Source organism: Nelumbo lutea, chromosome 1 (assembly GCF_056320005.1).
Source record: "Nelumbo lutea isolate HS-2025 chromosome 1, American lotus-T2T, whole genome shotgun sequence".
In the NCBI taxonomy this organism is placed as follows: domain Eukaryota; kingdom Viridiplantae; phylum Streptophyta; class Magnoliopsida; order Proteales; family Nelumbonaceae; genus Nelumbo; species Nelumbo lutea.
The window spans coordinates 99,518,289-99,544,092 of record NC_142684.1 but is presented as its reverse complement, the minus strand read 5'-3'; the positions used below and the strand labels follow the sequence as shown (position 1 = coordinate 99,544,092).

At 34.8% G+C, this 25,804-nt stretch overlaps 1 protein-coding gene across 1 annotated transcript; it reads left to right on the top strand.

Annotated features, from left to right (window-relative positions):
* The first annotated feature begins 7,576 nt into the window (after positions 1–7,576).
* Positions 7,577–8,652, top strand: LOC148876381 (chaperone protein dnaJ 11, chloroplastic-like). Its single transcript, XM_088980751.1, has one exon. The coding sequence runs from the start codon at positions 7,612–7,614 to the stop codon at positions 8,128–8,130; it is 519 nt and encodes a 172-aa protein (XP_088836877.1). The 5' UTR covers positions 7,577–7,611; the 3' UTR covers positions 8,131–8,652.
* The last annotated feature ends 17,152 nt before the right edge of the window (positions 8,653–25,804 follow it).

Here is a 25,804-nt window from a genome sequence, read left to right as displayed (position 1 = left end):
GGAGTAGTCCAAAGAGAAGGAGAATCCATTCGGGGCTACATCAAGCGATTCAACGAAGCATGCTTGCAGATACCGCAGTTAGACCCCGCAGTGCAGCTCGCGGCGGCCAAAAGAGGGGTGACGCACAAAGAGTTCAAATGGCACATGGTGGCCAACCAGCCCGCAACCGTGGCCGAATACCTCAAACTCGCGGATAAGTTCATGAGGACAGAGGAAGAAATCAACCAACGAACCGAAGGCGGGAACGAGAAAAGTAAGAGAGAAGGCGAGCTCTCCAACCCAGTGAATAGAAAAAACCCGACCCGGGAGCCAAAGCTGAACCAATCATTCCGGGCCCCCTTAGCAGTTCGGACGGACTACACGCCGTTAAACACGAGGTGGGCAGAGATCTTAATGATGATCAAAGACGCCCCATACGTTAAGTGGCCACCTCGCCTAAAGGGAAATCCGAACGAGAGAAATAAGAATTTGTATTGTAGTTTCCATAGAGACCATGGTCATAGCACCGAACAGTGTAATAACCTCCGGGACGAGATGGAGGGGCTCATCCGTCGCAGATACTTGAGAAACTTTGTACAGCACAACAATAACAATAAGGCAGGTCGGCAAGGGGAGCACGGAAAGGATGCCCCCGAGTCTAGTAATAGACCTGCCGAACCGTTGCAGAAGCAGCCTCCGGAAGAGAGGCCAGTTCGGGGAACCATCCATGTAATAGTGGGAGGTTCGGTGGTAGCGGGGTGTACCTCGGCAGCAGCCCGGACTTCAGTTCGCGAAGCGGCCCTCGAAGAACGGAACCCCCCAAAGAGACCAAAGACCGAAGAACCAATCTTCTTCACGGAGGACGACGCGCGAGGAGTCCACTACCCCCATGATGACGCGCTTGTCATTAAACTAAGGATCAGCGACTTCGAGGTCAGGCGCGTACTCGTAGACTCGGGCAGCTCAGCGGACATCCTCTTCAAATCAGCATTTGACCAGCTGCAGTTACAGAGGAGCGAGCTGAAGCCCGCGAACACTCCCCTGGTGGGTTTCAGCGGAGAGGAAGTCAGGCCCCTCGAAAAAGTAACCATCCCGGTGGAAGTCGGCACATGGCCTTGTGCAGTCAGACTCAACCATGATTTCTTGGTAGTCGCGACCCCCTCCGCATACAATGCCATAATAGGGCGGCCGATCACGCATATCCTACGGGCGGCGGTCTCCACCTACTATTTGGCCATGAAGTTCCCTATGGACTTCGGTGTAGGGGTAGCGCGGGGCGACCAGATCGAGTCCCGCAAGTGTTATGTTGCCGCCCTGAAGGGAAAAACCAAGGCGGCCGACGACCTCGAACTGGAGCGGCCTGCGGAGCAAGGTGAGGAACGAGCGGACTGAACTCCCTACCGGGGGCCCGAACTCACCCTTCGTAACAGCTCAGGATACACTTCGCCGAACTGACCCGCCTTGTAACAGCTCGGGATATACTTCGCCGAACTGACTCTTGTAACAGCTCGGATACACTTTGCCGAACTGACCCACCTTGTAATAGCTCGGGATACACTTCGCCGAACTGACCCACCTTGTAACAGCTCGGGATACACTTCGCCGAACTAACCCACCTTGTAACAGCTCGGGATACACCTCGCCGAACTGACCTGCCCTATAGATACCTCCGAGCTCAAGACCGCCTCGCTCAGCACTTCGCATCGCTTGGCACCAATACCAAACAAGTCGTACCACGCCTGACACTAAGGAAGTTCGTGCCCAAGGGCACCGCGTCTGACTGACTTGGGATCTGACGTTTGGCGGCAGCACCCTAAACGACCACCTGCCACCGCCACTGACACCGTCATCTCCAGTTAGATGACGGTTAGGCAGTGACGGTTTTGTCTCAGTAGAAAGGACGATGACCGAATTGACAAGCACAAGGGTAATCATACCTGACCTGACAAGGGCCCCGGGACGACTGCACAAAGTGATTATAAGAGCCCCTGCCCCCCGACAGCAGAGGTATGCAAACTTTGCGCTATCTGGTATTACCTTGCTTTTGAAGGATTCTAACTTGAGCTTCGGAGCCTCTACACCGGGTTCCCCCCGGAGCTTCCCCATCTCCTCCGTTTCAAGTTCCCTGCTACCCCGTTCGGAAGCAAGGCAACGGACATCTAAGACCGGCCGGATCGCGCTCAATCAATATCCAAGTGCCTTCATCCATATCCATACATTTACAAAATACTAGTAACTGTGCACGTGCTTCGCACATGGTAATTCTAGATGATGATAATGATAGTAATAATTTATCCAATTTTTTTATGAACTTTATGCATTTTTTATTTATTGTTTTTTAATATTATTAATCAAATGCGGATTGCAAAGGCAAATCTGATTACATAAGCACCTCATCGAAATATGTAATAATCGAATCAAGTTGTGAAGTTTCAAGTATCATTGATAGACCACTTGCTTGGCTAGATTCTTCTTTTTATAATAGTTGGGTGCATAATTTTTTGTTCATTTATCAAAGAAAATGTAAGATTTAAATGGAGGGAATTGAATGGGGGTGAAAAGTAGTAGTTTAATTTACAATTTAAACCTCATAATTAAATATGAACTAAATTCAAAAATGAGTATTTTAATTAAAAGAAATTTCCACAATCTTATTCATATTTTTAATAGTAGTGTAAATATAGAATTATAGATGTGTTCAATTTTTTATATAACTTTTTTGTAATTTTGTGCACAAAATTAATTCTAATATGTCACACTTACTTTTTGTTTAATATGATAAATATATGATATTAAACATGTGCCTAAATTTTTTCTATAAAATTTATGTATTTTTATATTTTATTATTTTTTATGACATTAAAGATTAACTTGTTTGACCCTTATTTTGAACTATTGATCTTTGCCAAACAATAATTTATTTTTGGTTAGTCTTAAATTATGTATTTCATTTTCATTACCAATAAAAATAATTCTTTCTTATTACACTTTTTTTAATTTGATTAATAAAAATATCATAAATGTATCTAATGTTTTTTTACATTTTTTGTAAGTTTCTATGTGTATTTCTATTTTAAAAATTTTATTGTCTAACTATGACTTCATAAGTTGATCAATTTGATTGGGATAATTGAATTGCTTAGCCACCACTTGGATTAAAAATGGTTTTATTTTTTAGTCAATTTTAAAATATATGGGTTTATATTGTTAAAAATATTGACACATATTTATACTACTTTAAAAAGCACCAATGGCCTCAATAATATTTCTATAATTTTCTAAGGAAAAAAGTTACCCCTCTATATTTAAATTTATTGATAAAAAATGAGGCCAAATAGGGTAATTGGTTCTTGATATTAAATGAGTTTAAAAGAGATAATTTTAAGATATTCAATGCATTCAATTCTCTCTCATTAAATCCAGCATTTAAGTTATTAAATTGCATTCATGTTCATTGAATCATATATTTAAGTCATTTTTGTTTCTTCTCGTCATTAATTTTTATTAATTAAATCCTTACTTAATAAATTAATAATTACAATAACATAAAAGTTTATACTTTTAAAGTCTACCTAATAAAAATAGTGTTTTTATCTAGGTGATGGTAAGAAATTAAATCATTTTGGGTCAAATGGGTCAATACATGTTGCCATGATTAAATAATAAAATTCAAAAGTAGATAAAATGAAAAAAATAGAAATTAACAAAAATTTGGAACATTTTTATCATACATATTAAACAATAATAAGTATGATAAATAAGAAATGTTTTTATTAATGATGGAAATAGAATTTAAAAATTTAAACCAATTAGAAATAAAAATATTTTCCTATTCTACTCATTAAATCCTATATTTAAGATATATTTTTCTCATCATTAAATTCTTGTAATTAAATCCATAATATTAATTTTAATATTATAAAAATAAATATTTTGAAAGTAATTTGAAAACAAAACCATTTTCTTCCCTCCCAGTGGTGGGTAAGAAATTCAACCATTTGGGGTCAAATGGATTTATAAATAATTCCATAATTAAATAATAAAAAATTAAAATAGATAAGTATGAAATGTAAGAAGTATTTTTATTAATAATGAAAATGGAAAGTTAAAATTAAAATCTACTTAGAAATGAAATGATATCATAGTCAAATAATAAATTTTTTAATAATAGAAAATTCAAAGAATCACAAAAATAAAAAAAAAGATAAAGAAAATTTTGGGCACATATGTATTGTTATATATTTATAAAAAATAAAATATTGGGTACATCTCTAATTTTATGCATTCATTATATTGAACAAAAATAAGTTTTATACATAAGAAATAATTTTATCACTGATGTAAATGTAATATAAAATTTAATGTCAACTTAGAAATCAAACTATTTTTCTTTTAAGATGGTGGGTTAATGTATTGAGTCAAATGATACCATGGATAAACAAAAATTAAGTGTGGTAAGTAAAAAATATTTTATATAATGTAAATGAAATATATAATTTAAAGGGAAACTTATAGTCAAAGTTGGTTGTACATTTAAAATTAGGTTACAGGTTGGTTTAGAAACCAACAAGACTCTAATAATTGGCTCTACATTTCAAATTTTAAAAGACCCCTGCCATGTCAGCAAAGGCCTATATGGCTGTTGCCAACATGAGACTCTTAGTCCATATTGGACATAGCAAAAAGCCTATACCGAAAATTGGTTTTCAGTTTCTCTCCCACTCCATCTATTTCTTGATCTCCCTCCCTTCTCTCTCACTCTCATAGTCATCTCTCAATCTCCCGCTCCCTCTATCTCTCTCACTCTTTTAGATTTGTTTTGTAGCCAAATCAAAACCTCTCTCTCTCTCTCTCTCTCTCTCTCTCTCTCTCTCTATATATATATATATATATATATATATATATATATATATATATATATATATATCATTCTCCCTCAATCTCTCATTTTCTTCTCCCTCCCTCTCCCTCTCCTTCAATCTCTATCATTCTCCAATTGGTGTAAATTTCATATCCAAGAGTTTCTTGTGAATTTTTATCAAATTGGTATAATGATTTTTGAACCATACTAAGTTGTCTCATATTCTTTTATACGATCTGATTAATACCATATAAGTGTATAAGAAAAAAAAAAAAAGAACGAGAGAGGGAGTGGAAGAGAAACCGAGGGAGAACGATAGAAATTAAGGAAAAATGAGAGATTGACTGAGAAAGAGAATGAGAGATCGAGGGAGAATGATAGGTAGAGAGAGAGAATGAGAGAAATTGATATAGAGAATGCAAATATAGAAACCAAAAACCATTTTTATTTATTTTCAAATCACACAGTCATTGAGTAGATAAAAGATGATTGTGTGTGTGTGTGTGTGTGTGTGTGTGTGGAGAGAGAGAGAGAGAGAGAGAGACGAAAAACCCTTTTTAATTTTTGCAATCACCCAACATTAAAGGCCAATTTAGACTAAGAGTCCTATGTTGGCAATAACCACATAAGCCTCCGATAACATGGCAAGGGTAATTTGAAATTTAGAGTCAGTTGTCATTTGTTGGTTTATGGTCCAACTTGTAGCCTAATTTTAAATGTAAGACAACTCTGATTATATTTTTCCCTAATTTAAAACTAATACAAAAGCAAAGCTATTTTCTTATCTAAATGGTGGGTTAATGATACAACTTTTCAAAGAAACCCATGATGTCACAATTGAATAATAAATATTTAAAAAAAAATAGAACACAAAAAATGAAAATGTATAGAATTTTGTTGAAAACATTTGAGAACATTTTTGATGTTACATATTCATCATATTAAATAAAAATAATTGTTAAAATAAAAAATTATTTTTATTTATGATAAAAATGCAATAGAAAATTTCATAATAATAATAATTGTTTTTTGCTATAAGCACTTAAGTTTATTTTTAATCATATTGTTACTTTTGTTAATTTTCAATTTCTATCTTAACTATGTTATGTCTAAAATTCAAGTAATTAATATGAAGAGAAATTTCTCACATACAAGCATGTGCTTAATTATTAGTCTAATTTAATAAGAGAAAATAGGAGTTAATAATTTAAGTATTGTAGGTATATAATGCTCACTCAATATCAAATAAACACCACATGGACACTTGAGGTAGGCCCTCGGCTAACATTTCCTTTGCGATGAACCCACAACATCGAAAGCCTACAATGAACCTACGAAGCGTATCACAGGATTGTGATGGACTCGTGGTTCATCGCATGCTTACGATGAAAACATTCTCAACTCGAGCCAATAAAGACCTAGGTTCAGCTTGCGATAAACCCTTAGTCGTTGCGGCACCCCGGTTCACTAAGAACCGCGCCCTGGCACCACCTGCGTGCATCATGTCAAGAAGACAAACATGACAAGGCACCACGTAGACCTAATGAGGCACCGCTTGCCAGATGGTGACGTCACTAGCACCACATCAGTTAAGTAAGGAGCGTAAAAGGTAGTTGCACACGTGCGCTATGAGAATCCCCGAGTAAAAGGAAAGCCAATTCTCGGATAGATCCCCATAAGAACACGTGGCGAAACCTCAACAATGCCCTTAATGAATGACAACGAATTTAATATTCACTTTCCTAGTAGAAGACAAACGCTTTTAACTCCTTCCTTTCGAGTTCTCAAGATCCTTCCATATAAATAGGGACCCCCTCCTAACGAAAGGGATCCATTCAACTATTGATTAACCCTATCATTGGGTGTCCTTCAAAAACCGTCTGGTCACTCCCCTTTTGCCCTAACCTTTTGGTTGATTCCCTACCCTTAGTCTTCCTATGTCTTTCAAGAAGACCATTCCCTCTAGCTTTATCACCACATTACGTACACTTACAAGTATAAGATTTAATAAGAGGAAATTAAATGACTTGGGAAGTAATAATTTAAATTACATTTCAACTTTATTATTAGAAATGAATTAAATACACAGTTATAAACATTTTAATAGTCATAAAAACTATAATAAAATAATTTTTATATCCTTTATGAAACAAAAAAAAATAAAAGATAATTTTAATTCAAAAAAAATTTATATTACATTCACACTGTTATATAATATAAATATATCTATATCAAAATTATTAGATACAATAAGTTAATTCGTCAACGTCGAGATGTAGGAGAGCGTTGTCGAGGGAGGAGCTGGTGGCCCATGACGGTGCCGGTGGCTCTATCTCCACACAGCTGGCCGGACATCATTCACATCGTTCTATGCCACTTGGCATTAGAGAAAGTCTTTTGACATTTCCATAAATTAAACAATAAAGTTTAATTGTTTATGCACCGGTCAGATGGAGAGGAAGGGGACTAGAGGATGCGGAAAACAATTCGCCGGCGCCGGACTCCAATCCCAAATTTCTAGTGATTTATTGACAGATTGTCAGATACCCTCAAGTTGCTGAGTCAGCAAAGGACCGGATAACTGGATCCGGATAAGCTTGTTAAAATACCGCCTTAAACCAACCAATTCCATCCACTTAACCGTGGTTAACTCTTCCCCATACATGACAGCCACATGGGCCACATCCTCTCTCTCTCTCTATAAATAGAGTCGCGCTTCTCCGCCCCTCTTCTCTCTCTAAACTTGAAACTGCAACATTTGGTCACTAGTCATGCTAGCTGTATCCTCCTCTTCGTTCTGGTGCTTCTCGCCTCAGTTCTTTGGTACGAACATCCCGGTCGAATCGTCTCCTCCGGCTTTTTCCCGTGTAAGATTACGGCCACTTCGTTTCTCCGCTGCTTACACCTCCACAGCATATAAGACGAGACCTCCTTGCCTCTCTTCTCCAAAGATGGCTTCCTCTGCATCGCTTTACGAGGTTCTCGGTATAACGGTGGGAGATAGTTGTCAGGAGATCAAGGCTGCGTATCGGAGATTAGCTCGACTTTGTCATCCTGATGTCGTCGCGATTGATCGGAAGGAGAATTCTACCGATGAATTCATCAAGATCCACGCGGCTTACTCCACTCTATCTGATCCACAAAAGCGCGCGGATTACGACCGCATGCTTTTTAGTCCCCAGCAACGGCCTTCTAGATCTCCGACGTCCACCTCAACATACAGGGCTTCGTCCATGTCGGGATTCTCCGGTTACTCTCGCCGTACTTGGGAGACAGATCAGTGTTGGTAACGAAATTTCTCGCTTTACGATGTTCTTCGGAACTTAAACACTCGAATCCAGGTTACTCGAGAAGGAAATTCAGAAAGAACAACAAAAGACAGAAAAAAAAAAAAACAAAGAAGAAGAAAAGCCAATCGAAACAGAGGGAATTTCTATCGAATTTCTTGAGTGCTCTTGCAGTTTTGCGGATCATAGTCATGGCCCAATACTAACATGGAATCGGATGGAGATCCTTTGTGATTAAGCTGCCATCATGTATCGGATCTCCGACAGGGGAAATGGCACGTTGGACCTTCGGCTATCCCGCTTGATTATTCCAAAAAGACGAAAAAGAGAAAAAATGGAAAAGGGGGAAGACTTTGACTTGGAGCTAGGAAGCGCCTTGTGTACGGGCGCAATTTAGTACAGATGCTTTACGAACATGTCCCGGCCACTTCTGTCCTTTCACCGTTTCCATTTGTGGATAGAGAGATATACTACTGTTGGAAAAGATGAATCTATCTATTTTCCGCCTCGTTTTTCAGTTTTTAATCTCTTTCCAGAGTTCTTCTCGTTAACTATATAAATTTAAAAGTTCTGTTGAAGACTGATTAGGGCACATCCCAATCTTGATAAACGGGGCATATGCCCTATACAGGGAGGGCCCTTTTGGTTCATAATTAAAATCGGTTTTAGAATCAGAGCTGAAATCTCTGAGAATCAAAATGATCTATTTTCCCGCGTTTTTCGTTCAGATGGAATCGAAATCAAACTTTCTCCAAGGGAGGGGGAGGGAATGATATTGAATGAGAATCAAATTCTGATTCTGCCCTCCAGACCCCTATTTCGCGTACCAAATGGACATATTTATATTTACAGAAAAAAGAAAAGAAAAAAAAAAAAAACTGGATGTGCTCTAATAATAATCACAACTCTGGTCTTTACCAACAAAAATCACAACTCTGGTTCGAAATATGTTACTTCTAGTTCCAATTTACAATTAAGATATGAAATGGTGGTAGTATTGGTGACTAACAACTTAACCAACCGATGGAATATTCTTTCATATGCTTTCTGCATGGGATTAAATATTATTTAAAAATATTTTTTTCTTCTTCTTTTTAATTTTTTTTTGTAAGATGTATGTGGGGAAGACGACGAAGTCATAAAGGGTTGATAGAGAAAGTGTTGGGAAATTGTCAGCCCTCGCCCGCCACGAAACTATAAACAGTGAAGTTAAGTTAGTGGTCGTCTGCATCCGCAGTTGTGGCAGTCGACATCGTTGCTTTTGGAGCTTCATTATTTTATACTCGTTGATGATGCGGATTCATGGCTTCTGTTTTCTAGATACAAACTTCTAGAACGTCTGTGTATATTTAATTTTATTAAAATAATAAAAATAATGGAAGGCTTCTTTGGGTAGACAAAATCTAATTCTTTAATCTTGTTAGTTGTTATAGTGGGTTGCAGAACACTTCAGTCTTCAGCGATTTCTTGTGAAATGCGAATGCGTATATATAAATTAACATAGTACTTCGGTTGATTTTTTATTTTTTTGATAATGGTGGAAGCAAAAAACCTATAGAAATTACTGGAGGGTAGGGGTAGCCACGAGCCAAGTTTCTTATAACTTATTCGAATTCAGCTCATTAAAATTTTGATTCGGCGGCTTGATTTAAGTCTGATATATAAGCTCGTTTGTTAATTGAGTCAAGTTCAAGCCCAGTGAAATTCGGATTGTGAACCTAACATAATAAATAAATATTTTTTTATTATATAAATATATGTATACATATACATATAAATATATAAATATATATAATAAATAATTTTTATTATGTATAATAATATTTTATATATAATATTTTTATTTTTTATGTATAATAGTAAAGAATTTTTATAATTCTTATTTTTTATATGTAAAATATAAACATTTTCATATGTATATTATTTATTTTTTATATGTATAATAATAAATAAATTTCATAATCATTAATTTTTTGTATGTAAACTAAAAAATATTTTTATATGTATAATTTTTATTTTTTAGAAAAAAACTTGGCTTGTAGTCGAGCTTGAGTCGAGCCAAGCTTGAACTTATGTGCTTTGAATGGAGCCGAGCTCAAGTTCAAGTCTCTAGCTCGAATTGAGCTCAAGCGTATCAGTTTCACTAAGTCGAGCTTGAATAACCAAGTATTCAACTCGGCTCGACTCAAATCCACCCCCTACTCGAGGGTGGGTCTCTCCCCGTATAACTCCAACAAGCAGATTAAAAATAGATCTCTTAGGAAATCTCTTACCAGAGGTGTAAAGTGGGTCGTGTCGTGCTGGCCCGTGGGCCGCCAAACCAAATTGAAATAAGAATGATGGAATAACAAATTGGAAAAAAAATAGGAATTTTTTTTCATTTAAATTTGAATGGTACAAATTAGTGAATTACAAATACAATGATTAAATCATTATATACTTGGATGAATGAAATACAAAAATGGAATAAATTAACAAAATATAATATGGTTAGAAATTGAAAATACAAAATTACATTGTTAAAAAATTAAAATATATATATAAAATAAATTAAATAAAATTTAAAAATTTTACAATAGTTTGAAAAAAATGAAAAATTCTACAAGTAGTCAAATTCATGAATCATCATTCATGACTTTCATCATCTGCTTCGGGTGAAATGTCCGGTGTTGTATCATGCTCTTCCTTGTCTTGTAATCTATCTTCTACATCTAGCCATTCCTTGAAGCAGATGCACATCTCTATGTTCTCCGCATTCATTCAGCTTCTTTTGTCATCCAAAACCCTGGTACCTGCACTAAAACAAGACTCCGATGGAACTGTAGACACTGGAGGGGTTAGTAGAACGTGTGCCATGGTGGCAAAAACCGGATAATTTTTTGAGTGTTCACACCACCAGGCTAAAATATCAAAATTATTTGATACTTCACCTAAATTAGAAAAAATTGATTGCAAATAAAAATTAAGTTCAGTAAATAAACTTGTTGTAGAACTAGCAGATTTCTACGTTCTACTTATTAAATAAAAAAGCTTTTCTCTTCTACTACGGGCTCAAAGTCAAAAGGAGAAGAAGAAGATGAACAAGTTGTAGGAATATTTCGTACAACTTTAGATTCATACAAACTGTACATTTCAAATAATAACTTCTTAATTTCTTCTTTTTTATTTCCTATATCAATATTCATAATTAATATGTTTCAAGTAAAATATCTAAACCATCTTTCCTAATCCTAGGGTCTAATATTGTAGTTAAACAATAAAGGGGAGAAATGTTCTCTCGATATTTTATAAATTTATTTTCCATAATTTTAATAATACATTGAAATTGTAGATTATTTCTATATTTGGCAAAATAATCACTAATTACCATTAATTGATATTGGAAATTACAACTAGTTGGATAATAAATTTCAGATAATTCATTTGTTATATCATAAAAATGATTTAAAAAATCTCTTATACAGACTGCCATTTCCCAATCTTCCTCGAATATCATATCATTAGGCATTTTTAAATTATAAAAATCAGAAAGACTTTGTTTATGAGATATACATCTTTCTAACATAGCATAGGTAGAATTCCACCTATGCTTTACATCTAATATAAAATGTTTATATTTTAAACCATAATTTTGGCAAAAATATTTAAATTCTTGTTTTCTTGCCCCTAGACTTTTTATATATATAAAACAATTTCTAATTTTTGAAATATGATTTGAAATAATATTCAAGGCATCTTGAATACATAAATTTAAGATGTGACATGCACATCTAATATGAAATAATTTAACATTTAAGCATGGTTTTAATTGAGATTTTAAAATATTTATTGCAGAATCATTATTGCTAGCATTATCAAAACTAATCCATAAGCATGCAAAGTATTTAAAATACTTGTAGTAATAGTTGGGCCACTATGTGGCCATTCAAGCCTATTAAAACTTAAAATTCTTTTATTCCAAAGCCAAATTTTATCAATGAAATGGCCGGTAACACAAATATAACTAATATTGAATTTGGATGTCCAAACATCTAAAATAATTGCAATTTTAGAATTAAGATTTGCTAACAAAGAAATTAAATTTTGTTTATATTAATAAAAATTTTTAAAGCATCAGTTCTTATAGTATTCCTAGAAACTTTTTTATATTGTGGGTTTACAGAAGTATGCAACCATTTTTCTAGCTTTGGATCTTCAGCTAATATAAATGGTTGTTTTGCATATACAATATACTTAGCAAGTTCTTGTCTCATTTTTTCTTGTGAGCATCTAAAAGTACCAAAACTAGTCCACCTCCCAATCTGTGTTTGGGTTGTTTCTCTCCCTTCATCTTCTTCTTGCTCATGTTTGAGCATATGTCTTTTCAAATGACCTGTACCACCCTTGCTATAATAACTAAAGTCTTTCCTACAATTTTGGCAAACGACCATTTTCCCCTTCCCCTCAATATCCTCTACTTTGAAAATTTTTCAAACCAGGCTACTCAAATTAGAAGCCCTCATTTTTTCCATAGTACTACTACTATTACTGGTGAGAGTTTCACTTCCATCGACATCAAATGCATCGGCATCAGTGGTAACACTAATACTATCGTGAAACGATTGAATGCCATCCATGGTGAATATGTTGGGGAATTGGTTTTGAGAAGGGCCAACCATTTTTTTAAATTTTAAAAAGATAAAAATTAATCTAATTCGATTTATTCGGATTGCTGGATCAAAAATCCCAACTTGATTTCAACGGTTGAAGCCTTTCAACGTCCAAGCCTCCCGAATTGAGATACTTGAGTTGGTTGAACAAGCCTTCTTCTTATTGAAAGTCAAAACTTCGATAAAGTTGAGACTTGAGAATTGGAGAATGCAGAATCAAACAATTAGTTAATTAGAATTTCTCAGATTGTAGATAATTGAGAATGTATGAGTGATAGCTATAAATATAACCCTAGCAAGTGCACTAGTTATCAAGTAGTATAAAATATTGTTCCCACGGGGATTTAACAAAATAAGTATTAAAACCACAGTCTTCCCTAATTATTTGGACAAACGAAATTCAGATTTGAGCAAGAACTACTGAAATTAAAAACTAGAAAAGGAAATAGAAGCAATGATCACTAATCGAATATGCAATGGATGAAATCGCTAGGACTTTAGGTCCACCTAACCAATGTAATGAATATTGATGGGTTTGATTAACCAAGATTATTTGTCATTCCCATAAGCTGAGGTCTTTCCAATTTTATTCAATATTCTCTCTCGAGATATGCTAAACCTATGCCCATCAGGTAACCCTTTAATCTCTCGAGTAGAGCTCTCAAGATGGGAGTGCATTAAGTCCAAGAAAACCATTAAATTCAGATGAATCATGTATATATATCTCTATATACCATTCAATTCACACTATGAATTATTCAGTCGATTATGTGGATTCCTCTCTCGATTCATTCACATAATTCAAATCAATTAAGAGGTGGCCAAGCTCTTAATTGCATTAAGCACAATAATTCATAGACTATATAGAAATCACAATCTTGGATAAATCACAGAGATAAAAATATATTCATTAACATGGTTTAGGCTTTCCACAGTCCTAGCAAGAAACAAATCAGTTCATGATAAAAGAATTAAAGCAAACAAAGGGAAAGAAAGAACTCTTGAATTCGCCCATGGTGCTGAGATATCCTCTTCTTGCCGCCACCTTCTTCTTGAAGTTTCTTGAATTCTTGACACTTTCTTGACTGATTGCTCATTGCTTCTTGATTCAATCCCCAAGATTGAGTGATGCCTAAAGCTGGTCCGCCCCTCCTTTATATAGCTTAAAGGGGAGGGGGTGGTCTCCTACTTCCTCTTGAAGTTTATCTTACAAGAATAGAAAGTCCTATTCTAATCCTACTCTTATCTCTTTATCTAATGAATTCAATCCCTTTATCTTTTTAAGATTACATCAAGAATTTAGATCTGAAAAGATTCTTCTCGGTTTCTTGTTCTTGGATTCGTATTAGACCTCCTCTGCGAATTGGGCTTCAGCCAGGCTTTTTTGCAAGTTGGGTTTCAACTGCGAATTGGGCCTTCCTACGAATTTTCCCCGACTTCAGGCTCAGATTTGTCTTCGATGCAAGCCGAATCTGCGAAATCCCAAAACATGAAAGTTGTGGCTTCTTCTCTTATCTTTCTAGTGGGTCTTGAATCAGCCCAATCAAATTCGGATACACGAGTTAGGCTTAAATTACTGAACAATGTCGAAACTGTGAAAAATCATTCGATTTGTCTTTCTTTGCTCTTGATGCCTTCTTTCATGCCCTGAACCGAAATACAAGAAATATGAGTCCAATTAAGTATTAATTTAGTATAAAAGACAGAATAATTGGGGATAAAAAATATGATAAATTCTGCTCTCATCAATGAGTATGAGAGAGAGAGAGAATTAAGAGAATTGTTGAATTGGTGTGATGATAATGGTGGAGGATAGGGCTATTTATAGGAATTGAACATAATTCAATTGCCCAAAATACCCAAAAAACTATCTATTATTTAGTTGTTGGGAGGGGTATTTTGGTCATTATAAAGTTACTTATAACTTTACCCAAAATGTCCCCCTAAACTAGTTGTTGTATAGCTGTTGGGGGCATTTATGTCATTTTTTCAAACCCCCATAAGCAAAATACGAAAATACCCCACTAATATGGCTGTTTATAGCCGTTGGAGGGGTATTTCTATAAACCCCCTCCCCAAAAGTTGAAACTAGTCGCCGAGCGTGGCCCGTTATGGGCTTGGCAGGCCATGCCAGCATGTGGGCCGCAAGCAGCACGGCACGACCCAGCATGACATAGACCTCTATGCCAGGCTTGGCATGGCCCGTTAGCCATCGTGCCATGTTTGATTTACATCTGTATCTCACGAAGCTTAGGGGGGAGCAACATGTCCCAAGTTGGCTAGTCAGTTAGCAATTATGTTTTTCTTCTCTCCACATGTGTGAGTAGGGAAAGTGAAAGTGTGTTTCCCGCGAATGGCAAAACACTCATGAATTAAAGCTTTCACATCTCAATGGAGGTTGGTCTAAGGTGACGTTTGATAACATTTTTCAAATGTTTGAAGTTTGAAAACTTTGCTTTTCAGATGCCAATGGTGTTTGGATTTAAGTCTGATAAGAGGATCTGAAATACAAATTCAGATATGAATCGGTAATATTTGGTTTCATGTCTTACAAAATCAGATGCATTTCAATGTAATAAAATGACATTAATGCCCTCATTATTGTCATCTATTTAACAACAACAACAACAACAACAACAACAATAATAATAATAATAATTTATTTAATATTAATTACTCATTATTGTCATCTATTTAACAACAACAACAACAACAACAACAACAATAATAATAATAATAATTTATTTAATATTAATTACTAATAATAATAAATCATTTTGTTATAAATAATTATTATTACTTAATAAATACTATTTCACTATTTAAATAAATAATAGTATTTAGTATTAATATTTATATAGTAATAAGAATATTTTATAATATATTTATTAGTAATAATTAAGATATTTTTATTTATTATTAGTTAATAATAATAATACATAAATATTATTTTTAATAAAATAAAAAAATTATTTATTTCAAAAGATATAGTATTTGTATATTAATAGAATACTATTTTTATTTAATATCCTTTTTATTATTTATAATATTATCAAAGTCAAACAATTTATTTCTAAGGGCAAAGTAATAAACTTCACAATTTCAGATGTTGGAGAATTGCTCCAACTCAAATGATGTTATTTTTCAGAACTTCTAAAAAGAAAAAATACGATTTCTATTTATTTTCAAATTTTCGATCTGAATAATATCTTTTTAACTTTTCAAATTTCAGATTTTATATTTATCAAACACCACCTAAATGCGTTTAAACAGCAGATCCTAAACTTGAAATCTCCTTCAATCCAGAATTTTGGCGAGCAAGCCTGTGAGCTTCAATCGCTGCCCATCAATGGGAGGATTACATTTAACCTTATATCTAGTTCTGGAGTGAGGGGCTTGCCTATTTCCATTTTCCATTTATTGCATTAAGATATTCCAGGACGGCAATTGAGGCTTGTTCAACAATTTTACCTGGAGCATCCAGTTTATTTTGGAAGACTTTCTTACATCTATTTTTCCATATTTGTCATAAAAGAAAATACATTTTTTTTTCAGAGGAGACTTCATTATGATTCATAAAGTTAATTTCCCTCCATTCTCAGCCACCACTAAGCAAAGTCCTCCTTGTCAAGGATGGGGTTTGGGGAACCCCATCTTCATCAAATGGGAGAATGTCGGTTCAGCCCAAGGTCGGAATTTCTAGGCCCAAAATAAAATTGGGATAGATGCCAGTTCAAAAGTCGAAATTGATGTCAATTCACGGGCAGGCATTGATGTATAAAGTGGAGGTTTTTAACATTTTAAATATTTACAATTCTACAATAAAATTTGGAATTCTGCATTGAGCAATATCTGAGAATTTTTTATTTTGAATACGTGGCTGTTCATGTTTTAGTAAAGGGTACGGTCGTTGGATTGTTCTACCACCCTTGTTGCACAATAAATAGTCTCATACATGGTGGGTTCAGGTTAGGGTTAAAAAAAATAAAATAATGAAATGTGAGGTGTAAGATCATGTTAGGAAGTTGTTGGAACGTATTTTGTAAGGACAGAGCCCAACTCCACTAAATATTATTGTATTATCTTTAATTTAGAATTAAAATAATATGCAGACATATATAATTGTAATAGAGCGATCTAAGCTTCTAGAATCCATCCAACCCTAAGTCTTTCTAAAACTATTGAATTGAATATTGATCAAATTCAAGTATCTATTTACTAACATAAATTTTGTTTCTTTCCCTTTGTAAGCATGCAGAAATAGAAGATACATTATTAGTTTTTTCCTACTTTTTTGTTCAATGTTGAAAGATAAAAGAAAGGGTAGACAATTCTTGGGCCGGATCAATTGATCCAATATGCTCTTAATTTCTTTGTTCTTCTTGATAACAAGATCTTTTGTCAGTCAATTAAACTGTTTAATTGGTGATATTGTCTGATCTGAGATATTCTAAATTGAAGACATAATCAGATAGTCCTACTAATTGAACGAAATCGAGATGGAAGTATAACCCTGATGCAGGGATGGAACGTTAAGCAAAGAAGTGTTAGATCGGCTTAATTTTAGCTTGGTTGATTCGAACGATGACTCACCCGGTTTGACCATCATTCTTCAGGCTTGTGAAACAAGAAAGCTTCTATTAATTAAATTGTTTGCAGAAGAGTGACGAAATTAAAGTAGGCTAACAACGAACAGTTGGACGGTAAAGAAAAATTAATTTGACTTGGGCGTTGATGCATATATGCATTGTTTTCCGATTCGCATCAGCTGCTGCGGCAATTTGTATCTTCGTCCTGTCGAGAAAGTTCAATATCAAGGTCATACGTCATTGCTAACAACAGTTATAGAAGAAATTATTCGTCAACTTAGAACCTTTTAAATTTCTTTGAGAAATCAAACCTGAAAGAATGACTCTTCAGTCTGTATTGAATTAATTGAGTAGAGTACAATGGTATATATATACAAAGACAAAAGATAGAATCAAAGTAGGAGTCTGACTCTTTTGGATAAGAATACAGGAGGAGGGGTAAGAATTGTAATCAAAACCAATCACATAAACGTGTAGGTTAGCGTGAGGATGAGTATTATAACATTCCCCCTCAAGTTGGAGAGAAGATGGTTCGAACCAACTTGGAAGCCAAGGTAGAGAAATGGTCTTTGCCAAGAGGCTTGGTAAAGACGTCTGCCAATTGTTGAGATGAAGGAGTGTAAGAAGCTCGAAGAAGATTAGACTGTAATTTTTCGCGAACAAAATGACAGTTGAGGTCTACATGCTTGGTGCGCTCGCGGAAGACCGAATTACGTGCAATGTGTAAGGCGGCTTGATTATCGCAGTAGCGTTGAACAGGTTGGAGAGGGACACCAAGATCTTGAACTAGGAAACTGAGCCATTGTGCTTCACATGCTGTAGAGGCCATGGAACAGTACTCGGCCACGGCTGATGAACGAGCAATTGTTGATTGTCTCTTGGACTTCCGTGATATGGAACTGTTGCCAAGGAGACAACAATAACCTATCACAAAGTGACGTGTGGTGGGGCAAGAGGCCCAATCGGAATTGCAGTAAATGTGTAGCTGAAGTGAACTGGTGGAGTTGAGAAGGATGCCATGGCCAGGCGTGGCTTTAATGTAGCGAAGGATGCGAAGAGAAGCATCCCAATGAACATTCGTCGGTTTGCTAGAGAACTGACTGAGAGTATTCACAGCGTACAAAATATCTGGACGGGTGACCGTCAAATATTGGAGGCATCCAAGAAGATGACGATAGCGAGTAGCATCAACTAGAAGTTGACCTGTGTGTCGTCGAAACGACTGTTTTGCTCCATGGGAAAAGTAGTAGGTTTGGCATTTGTGAGGCCACAATCATGTAGAATATCAAGAGCGTATTTCCGCTATGAGAGTATGCCTTTTCTTAGACATCTCTTCAAATAAATAACCCAATCGGCACATACGTAGACTTCTATTTTCATGTGACCATTATCTTTGAAGAGAATGCCTTTTCCTAGGCATCTCTTCAAATAAATAAGGATCCTCTCAACTGCAAGAAGGTGAGCAGTGTGGTTCTAGGGGAATGCATATACTACCTAACAACACTGACCATATAAGAAATGTTTGGTTATGTAAGGCAAAGATAAAGGAGTTTTCCAACACATAACCTTGTCTTCAAGGGGCTCTCCACCTTCTACACTTATCTTATGGTTTGGTTCAATAGGTGTGTTAGTAGGTTTAACACCTAGCTTCATAATTTCTTCCAAAAGGTCGAGAACATACTTCATTCGAAAAACAAAATTCCCATATTTAGACTATACTTCCTTAATTCCCAAGAAATACATAATTCTCCCAGTGACAAAATTCCTTAATTCACTGGTGTCATTCTTTGTCCCCACAATATCAGCCACATATATAGTAAGTAGAGTCAAGGAGGAATCCATTTTCTTAATGAAAAGGGTGTGATCTGATTAGGCTTCTACATAGATGAATTTTTTAAGAGCTTGTCTAAATCTATGAAACCATGTTTTTGGAGACTATTTCAGTCCATATAAGTCTTTATTCAACTGACAAACATTCTTCAACGCTTATGTACTAGCAATCTAGGAGGTAACCCTATATACACCTCATCTTGCAAATCACCATTGAGAAGACATTTTTGACATTCATTTGAAACAATGGCCATGAGAAATTTATTGCAATGGATAGTAAAACTTTGATAGTATTCATCTTGGCTACTGGTGCAAAAGCCTTCAAATAATCTATGTCATATGTTTGTATAAACCCCTTTGTAACTAATCTGACCTTATATCTTTCAATAGAGCCATCAACATTATGTTTAACTATAAACACCCATCTACACCAAATCGGTTTCTTCCTTTAGGTTGATAAACTAACTCCCATATATTGTTTTTTAAAAGATCATCCATCTATACCTTCATTGCATCCTTCCACTTAGGTACTAACATAACTTACTACACTGTTCTGGGAATGGAAATAGTAGTAATAGATGCCAAAAAAGACTTATAGGATGGATACAAATGATCATAAAACAGAAACTAAGAAATACAATGAATATAGATGAGGTACAATGGTGCTTCCCTTTATAAACTGCAATTGGAAGATCAAGATCATCTAAAGGAGGAGGAGAAGGCTCAACATTAGGAGGTATCTCATCTATAGTGGGAGACAAGAAAGTTGTGTTACCTAGATCTAGAGACATAGAGGAAACTGGAATTGGCCTAGATTGCTGAGGACCGAAATCAACCTGTCTCCACTATTTATGGAACACCCTCAAATCCCTACACTATTGGCAATCTTCCTCACTATACAATCTAGGAAGTAACCCTATATACACCTCATCTTGCAAATCACCATTGAGGAAGACATTTTTGACATTCATTTGAAACAATGGCCATGAGAAATTTATTGCAATGGATAGTAAAACTTTGATAGTATTCATCTTGGCTACTGGTGCAAAAGCCTTCAAATAATCTATGTCATATGTTTGTATAAACCCCTTTGTAACTAATCTGACCTTATATCTTTCAATAGAGCCATCAACATTATGTTTAACTGTAAACGCCCATCTACACCAAATCGGTTTCTTCCTTTAGGTTGATAAACTAACTATCATATATTGTTTTTTAAAAGATCATCCATCTATACCTTCATTGCATCCTTCCACTTAGGTACTAACATAACTTACTACACTGTTATGTGAATGGAAATAGTAGTAATAGATGTCAAAAAAGACTTATAGGAAGGATACAAATGATCATAAAACAGAAACTGAGAAATACAATGAACTATAGATGAGGTACAATGGTGCTTCCCTTTATAAACTGCAATTGGAAGATCAAGATCATCTAAAGGAGGAGAAGGCTCAACATTAGGAGGTATTTTATCTATACTGGGAGACAAGTAAGTTGTGTTACCTAGATCTAGAGACATAGAGGAAACTGGAATTGGCCTAGATTGTTGAGGACCGAAGTCAACCTGTCTCCACTTTCTTTGGAATACCCTCAAATCCCTACACTATTGACAACCCTCCTCACTATAATCCCCTTTAGTGATTGAGACAGGTAATGGAATTTCTGATGTAGGTGAACCCATCTCACTACTCTCCTCCTTAAAAGAAATTCTATGATAGTAGGGTACATCCTCAAAGAATGTAACGTTCATAAAAATAAACCATTACCTATAAATATGTTCATAGTAGTAATATCCCTTTTTATTTTGTACATACCTAAGAAAAATACATTTGGATGCTTTGGGATCAAACTTGGAGTTGTGAGGCCTAAGAATCTAAACAAAGAAAGTACATCCAAAGGTCTTAAGGGAATAGTAAACAGGTCTTTATCGGGATATAAAAAGTTAAATGGACTTCTCATGTCTAGGACCATAAAGAAACTCGATTAATGAGGTATACAACAGTATGGATATAGAATCCCCATAGAAACGTGCAGGAACATTAGGGTTTAGCATAATGCTTCTAGCCACTTCCAATATATGCCCATTCTTCCTCTTAGCAACCCTATTTTGTTGAAATGAATGAGGACGGGTGCTCTGATGGATAACCCCATGGTTAAGGAAATATGAAACCAATAGTTATGCAAAATAATTTTTAGTATTATCAAATTTGAAAATTTTGATTTTGACTCCAAATTTGGTTAAAACCATCTGATGGAAAATATGAGTTAGGGTAGGGACTTCATCTCGAGAGTGCATAAGATAAACCAATGAGAAATGAGTGATGCGGTATGGTCCCTAAACATCAGTATGCACAATTTTCAAAGTAATACTACACATTTTATTGCTTAAAGAATAGGCTGTTCTAAAGGATTTTGCAAGTTCATAACATTCACATTTTAAATTAGACATTTGAACTAACGTAAATGACAAATGACCTAATCGATCTGGCTCATAGACTAAGAAACTAATGACCTCCCAACTTCTTTATCTTCTCCATGTGAATGCCCTCCAAGTAGGTAGATTTCATTTGTCTCGTGGCCATTCCTAATAACCTTCCTTTGCCTCCAAATCTTGAAAAACACATCGATCAAAAAAGAAGTTACCTGATTCTATAGGTTGATATTGTAACATAATCTTTCTCCTACTTTCTTCACTGTGTACTAAGGAATACGACTGAAATAATATCACATTCTCTCTCGTGAGGAGTTGTTGCCTCATAATATCATATTCTGAATTCAAACTAGCTAGGAATTAAAAAACCATATTGGTTTCAACTTATTTTCTGTATGTTTGTGCAAACTTCTAACTTTCCCACTCAATTGTCTCAAGGTGATCAATTTCATGCCATAAAGATCTCAAAGTGGAGAAATAAACCGAGACAAGTTTCTCTCATTGCTTAAGATTATTGACTTCACATTTCAACTCATAGGCCCTAGCAACAATAAGTGGCTGGGAATAGATTTCTCTCCTGATGTCCCAAATTTCCTTAGTAGTTTTGACTTATATGAGGTTGTATGAAATTATACAGCCAAGTCATGACCAAATAGTTCGCCTGAACTCATTTGGCATATGATGGGTCTTCCTTGGTTTATTTACATCCCCCATCACATATTTCTATTTTCGTCTAGCCCCAATAGCCATTATAGCTGATTGAACCGATTCCAAGTAATTCGATCCATCAAATTTGGCAGTGATAATCTGAAAAATATTTTCAGTCATGTTTTCCAGCCCCCAAAACACCATCCCCTTGAGCCTTTAATTGAGCTCCTGCCATATCTATTAAGAAATTTACCAAAAAGAGCTATTTTTATGTTGAAACATAAGTAATTATCACCTAGAAATTGCCAACAACCAACCTGGAATGTTGAAAAATGTTTAACAAACACTTAGAAATGTTGAAACAGACCTAATAATCTCCCAAAGATTATTATCAATCAATGTAGAATGTTGAAACAAGTTTAATTGGTACCCAAGGGCGGAGCTAGGAATTTTTTATGAGGGGGCCCCAAACTTATGGATGGGCCATAGGGGGGGACAACCATTGGGTGAGAAGTGAGGGGAGAGAGGAAACTTACATAGAAAATATGTATTCAGTGTGCAAATTTCTAAACCATAGGGGGGGGGGGGCAACCATTGGGTGAGAAGTGAGGGGAGAGAGGAAACTTACATAGAAAATATGTATTCAGTGTGCAAATTTCTAAACCATAGGGGGGGCCATGGCTCCCCTGGGTTCCCCCCTAGATCCGCCCCTGTTGTTACCCATAAACTAATAACCGTCAAAATACTATTGTTTAAATCAGAGAATTGATCATGGGTTTAGGAAAACCCTCAAAAAATAAGAGAAATCAGAAAACTCCTAGCTGCTCATTTCCAGATCATTCTAATAGGTTTCTGATTGTTGTCAATCTCAAAGAAAAACTGAAACTTACCTAGAATAGGCTAGCCACCACTTCCAATCCTAAATTTGAACCAAGGTCTAAAATTTTGATACGATACACCCGATACGGGGCATATTGTATCGTATCTTTGAAAAATGGTAACGAGATATACATGGAAATCAGACGTTTTGTCTTTTTTCATGCATATCGACGAAAAAGATACGACGAAAAACTAAAAAAAAAAATTTAAAGGGGAAAAGTAAGCTTCTTTTCCCCAAAATAAGCCTTCTTTCACCCCCAAATGACTATAAAACTCCAAAATTCATTCCTAGAGTGCTAGATTTGCAAAATTTTGCAAGAAACAAGTGTGAATTGCTACTTTCTTTTAAGATTTTTCAAAAATTGATAACATATGGAAAAATAGGTTTTTTTTCAATTTTTTATAACATCTTGTGATTTATTTTTTTCTTGAATGTTTAAATTTATGTTGATATACATTTCTTACATTCAAAATGACAATTGTTTTTGCATTATCAGTAGATTTATGGAAATTTCATGAAGACATTTGGGGAAAATATAAATTAAAAAAAAAATTAAAAATATAATTTTTTCTCTGCCTATAAAGACTAAATATGTTTTAGATCTATGGATTTATCTATCATATCCATAGACAATTTGAAATTTCTTCTTTAATAATTATTTTTATATTTTTAGAATTAAAAAATAGATAATTAATTAATTATATTTTATCATTTGATCACAATGATTGAATATATTATAATTCTACGGATGATCTATCGTATCCATAAAGCAATTGAAGCTTCCTCTAATAAATATTTTTTGATATATTATATAATGTTTATTTATTTTTTATAATTTTTGGAAGTAAGTAATAAATCATTATTAATTATATTTTCACATAGAAGTTGTGCCAATGCATGTTTTATGCTTGGATATGAGAGTTGGGATTTTCACATCCCATAAAATATCAAAACTTAAGAATTATAATTTATAAATTATAGTTAAGCATAGGATTTTTAATGAAATTATAATTAACTACAATATTAATCTTCATAAAATCATTAAAATATATTAATTTAATATATATATATATATATAACACCTCATTGAGGCCTTATATTTAGTGTTGTTGATGTATTTTTGTGATTTATTATATTATTTATAGTGTTTCCAAGTGTATCTATGTGTATCTTAGTTTTTCTTTGATACACATGCATATGCAAGGCGTATCCCAATACGTCTCTTAAAATTGCCTTTCCGATACACTTGACGTTTTCGACTTTGAACCTTGATTTGAACCCTAATCTTGAATTTCTTTCATTCCCTCTGATTCATCCTGGTCACTAGACACTTTCCAAGGCTTTACAATCCCTTAAAAAATTGATGCACTCATCCAGTAATCTCCAAGAACCAGTCGATGGACCAATCTTACTAAAACTTCCAACCATAGGAAGTTCTTATGTAGTTGGTCTGATTAGACCCACATGAGAAATCCTAGGTTGGTTCTGTTACCAACTTGTCTTGTAGAGACTGTAATCAATCCCACTCTAGATGAGAATTAAATAAGAAAAAAAATCAGAGAATAGAAGAGTAAGAAGAGAGAGAGAGAGAGAGAGAGAGAGAGAAGTCGAAGGGAAGAGAATTCAGAAAAGAGTGTGGGTCAATCACACACTACCAGCCCACTCAGCAATTTAAATTAATATTTTAAAACAAGGTTTTTAAAGTCGAACCGGACCACAAACCATTTAGGGGACTCGTTCCCAGGTCGAATGGTCCAACCGTTCGAACCGAACGGATGGCCCATCCTAACAAAAAATAAAAAATTAAAAAAAATGGCCAAAACCATTGGACGGTTCAAATGGTTTGACTGCCCATGTCCGCGATTTTCTAACCAAATCAACGGTTTTTGGCATAATAACGGTTTTAGGTAAAACGGAATTGATCACCTTACTGGTTCCTAGTTTTTCCTGTTCGACCATCGGTCCGGTCCGGTTTTGAAAACCATGGTTTAAAACATAGTAAACTTATAATATTCCCCTACTACTAACATAAATAAACAACATCTGAAAATTAATTGAAATAACTTATTGACACTACTAACATGCTAACAACAACAAAAATAAACATATTATTGCTCTACAACTCTACAAAAACATTCAAAGTGGGACCCAAATTTAATTATGTCACGACTCATGACTAGTTTTATATGTTTGTTGCTTATATAATTACTAGTGGGGGCCCATGCGATGCACGAGCTTTGTTAAGCAAAAGTTAAAACAATAGAAACACATAAGAATATACAAATATTTTATATTTTAACTTTTTAAATAATTAATAATTATTTACATTTTATATACTACTATCAATAAATTTTTATAACACAAAAATAACAATAATTAATTTGAGCTAGGAATGTTCATCAAACCAATGAGACCAACCAACCCAACCCAACTCGATCCAAGTTGGTCGATTTTCTAATATTTCGGATCGACTTTGGTTCAATAATTTTCCAACCCGAAAAAGAAAGTGGGAAAATTCTAATATTTTTTATATCATAAATTTAATTAATTTATTTATTTTTTAATATTACCAATTTAGTTTAAATATTTTGAACCAACTGACCAAATTGAAAATCGACCTAAACCAATACAACCTGAGTTGGTTGGT

Bases quoted from the DNA above. Each gene is read 5' to 3' on its own strand.
- LOC148876381 (XM_088980751.1), top strand. From the start codon at position 7,612: ATGCTAGCTGTATCCTCCTCTTCGTTCTGGTGCTTCTCGCCTCAGTTC.